This window comes from Temnothorax curvispinosus, unplaced genomic scaffold, assembly GCF_003070985.1.
Source record: "Temnothorax curvispinosus isolate PA1 unplaced genomic scaffold, ASM307098v1 QBEX01012032.1, whole genome shotgun sequence".
NCBI lineage: Eukaryota > Metazoa > Arthropoda > Insecta > Hymenoptera > Formicidae > Temnothorax > Temnothorax curvispinosus.
In genome coordinates this window covers 1-3,138 of record NW_020221812.1, presented here as the reverse complement: position 1 = coordinate 3,138, position 3,138 = coordinate 1, and the positions used below count along the sequence as shown (strand labels likewise).

At 40.2% G+C, this 3,138-nt stretch overlaps 1 protein-coding gene across 1 annotated transcript; it reads left to right on the top strand.

Annotated features, from left to right (window-relative positions):
* The first annotated feature begins 6 nt into the window (after window positions 1–6).
* On the top strand, window positions 7–2,289 carry LOC112462187 (quinone oxidoreductase-like protein 2). The gene is made up of 8 exons (XM_025027819.1): window positions 7–277; window positions 492–725; window positions 804–1,001; window positions 1,160–1,341; window positions 1,451–1,539; window positions 1,615–1,741; window positions 1,816–1,945; window positions 2,042–2,289. The coding sequence occupies exons 1-8, from the start codon at window positions 38–40 to the stop codon at window positions 2,093–2,095; spliced, it is 1,254 nt and encodes a 417-aa protein (XP_024883587.1). The 5' UTR covers window positions 7–37; the 3' UTR covers window positions 2,096–2,289.
* The last annotated feature ends 849 nt before the right edge of the window (window positions 2,290–3,138 follow it).

The following is a 3,138-nucleotide window of genomic DNA, read 5'->3' as shown; positions in this document are numbered from 1 at the left end:
ATAGGTTATAGGTTAGGTTAATGGCAGTAATAGCGACATGTCATCTACGATAGGATGCCGAATTCTCGCGAAACTAAGCAGGTGCAGATTGAGTGGCTTGCCATTGCGGATTATCGTCGCGAGGAGGTTTAGCAACACTGCGGAAAAAGTGGAATCTACGAACAGCTGTGCGCCAGCTCCGCAGCCGGGGGAAATTCAAGCCGCATTGCTAAAAGAGTTTTCCAGTCCTCTCGTAATAGAGAATCTAGAGTCGCCCAGGAGAACACGGGAGACCGAAGTAGGCATAAAACCCGATTGAAAGCTTATCTTGCAGAAATTAAATATAATATAATTATAATCAATATCTTGTATTTAAATGTCAATGATACTGAGAATGTGTATCAATAACAATTGCAGTTAATTTCTCTCTATTCTCTGATGTTTTGTACCTAAATGTCAATAATATTGAGAGATTGCATATAGATTCAATGATAACTGGTTAATTTTCTTAGGTTCTCATTGATGTTCATTATTGCGCTTTGAACGTCTCCGATGCGCTTCTCAGTCAGAACTTGTATACGTTCGAACCGAAATTGCCGATGATTCTCGGTCATGAGTTTGTCGGGAAGCTGGCGGAGGTTGGCGCAGAGGCAGAGAAAAACGGCTACAAGGTTGGCGATAAGGTCATTGCTCTTAACAAGGAGCGATATGGAGGCTTGGCTGAGAAGTGCTTGGCAGAAGTTGGGGTAAAATATACATTCGGAACTGGAATTTTCTGAAATGTTTAATGATAGCATTTTAATAATGATCTTTTTTGTACGTAGGATATATGGAAGGTACCTTCTATGAAATCAGCTAGCTCTGCGGATCTGGCGAGTACCTTAGACAGCTATATTACTGCGCTAGTCGCATTAGAAAGAAAAGTTGAGCTCAACGAGGATGACATGATTCTAATAAACGTTGGCGTAAGCGGCATTGGCCTAGCAGCTGTCGATCTTGCAACAAATGTTTTCAGGGCCAAGGTAATTTTTTAACTTATTCATTTACTTTTTACTTATGCCATGGCATATCACATATCATGATTATTTTACTTCTAAAATATTGATAAGTGAAGAAAATTGAACGTAGGAGATGTTGCAAATATAATATAATTATACAATTATATAATTATTTTTAAAAGGTCATTGGAGTTTGCGCCACAGAAAACTGGGCCGATCGAGCTCGAGATATGGGAGCATTTGCGGCTCTCAAATACAGCAACAAGAAGCTGTTGAACCAGATAGAAGATATCGCAGCCGAACGAGACATCAAAGCTATCTTCGATGACGAAGATGGAGCGTATTTCAAGAAAATGTTGAGTTGGTGAGTTGTAAATAAATTTATTGATATATAAGTAAACTTTTGACAGATTAAGACTGTATGGATCTCGATCAAGTAAGATACGGAAGTATATCGACAGTAATATTTTTAGCTTTACCGATATCTACAAAGACGCAACGTTAAAGGACTTGTTGCGCAATGACAGTTTCGCTGTGGTGGTGCATCACTTGTCTCGCGAAGGTACACAGTTTCTATTTTGAAATACCCGTAACTTAACGTAGGACGGTGCATTCACTTGTAGCCTCTGTCATGAAGGGCGCGTGATCATAGCTGGCACTGCGGCGACCGTGACGGACAATCGTTCGGAGGTGCAGAAAGGTTCCTTCAGCATCACTGGCTTTAATCTTGCGGAATACAAAAAGAAGAAGCCTGATATATATCGGTATGCCATACATTTGTAATATCTTTCGTTGCCGATTGACAAACATTTCATTATTTCGTTCGTTTTAAAATTAGTCAAGCGGGAGACGATGTCCTACAATTTCTAGAAGAAGGGCTCATTGCACCGTCTTATTCGTTGATCGCTGGTATGCACAAAGTCAACGATGCTTTGCAGTCCATTTCCGAAGATATACTTCCAGGGAAAGTAAGTAGATAGATTTTTATATATTTTTTCAATATTAAGAATTTATTAAATACACGTTTGCATATCTATAACTGTTGTACGTATGGAAATTTGCAGGTCGTCATTGACATGAGGAACAAGGAAGCTGAGATAAAAAAAATAGTCACGTGATCAGACTCGTATGAGGTGTGTTTGTTCTTGACGAGCATTTTATAAGCATTCTTTATGTTCTGATCCATCTTAAAGACGAGAAAAGCACGCTACCAGTGCACAGTGATATTTATATTTATGAACAAGATATATATTATACAAGTGGAATGTATTAATATAGCATTAAGATTGTTAATAAAATCTTCTTATCTAAATTTTATATTACTCTTAAGCACACAGGCGCAGGTTATACGTTCTATATACCGCTCTACATCGCAATTAGCAGCAGTCATTAGATTTTCTTGCGTCTAGTTGACCAGCACGATTTGCATGGCGTTACAGTTTTTTTTTTAGCGTGTCCCGACTTTAGCATTGCCAAAGAAAGATTTACGGCCGCTTGATTGAGCGCGGTTTATGCAAAATGATTGACAGCGATTACTTCCATTAAGTGAGCCATTTTAGTGACTCACGAGTCTCGTTGATCATGCCAGAGACATTACGTTGACATTCAAGTTAACTCAGCAATTTTTATGCGTAGATACTTGCATGGCTTCCCGTCGGCGTGTTTAAACCGAACCATCCCGCTAATGAGACGTCGAGAGTTAATTACGTCGAAGTTAATTTACACCGGCAGCTAGTATATAACGAAGTCAGTCTTCGCGTCGCGGGATTGCATTTATTTATGACATGATTTTGACATAATTAACAGTCAGTGGGCTTAACGGTTAGTAATTTCTTTTTTTGTAAATACTTGAAGATTTAAAAATGAAACCGAGACTGGTTTTTTTTAGTTTGCGCGTAACGTAAAAGAGCGATTGGCGATTTCACCATCAGCAGCTAATCGTCTAGCCTTTTATTCTCCGCGAGGGGGGTCTTCTCGGATGGCAGACGACTGAAAGTGTCGATTAGCCCGGTGACCGGTGACTCAGGAACACGATGACGTACAGCGTGGGCGCCCCAGATTGCGCGGACTGGACGCGACCAGACGCCGGTACTCCTCTGGGGTAGAATGTAAGCCGTAAAAATTACGTTGTCCTTCTCCCGGACGTCCTACGTTGCGTGAA

Excerpts from the sequence above, each read along its gene's own strand:
- LOC112462187 (XM_025027819.1), top strand. The coding sequence starts at position 38 with ATGTCATCTACGATAGGATGCCGAATTCTCGCGAAACTAAGCAGGTGC. Across the intron at positions 278-491 it reads GGAGAACACGGGAGACCGAA|GTTCTCATTGATGTTCATTA; the intron begins GTAGGCATAAAA and ends TAATTTTCTTAG. Across the intron at positions 1,946-2,041 it reads AAGATATACTTCCAGGGAAA|GTCGTCATTGACATGAGGAA; the intron begins GTAAGTAGATAG and ends GGAAATTTGCAG.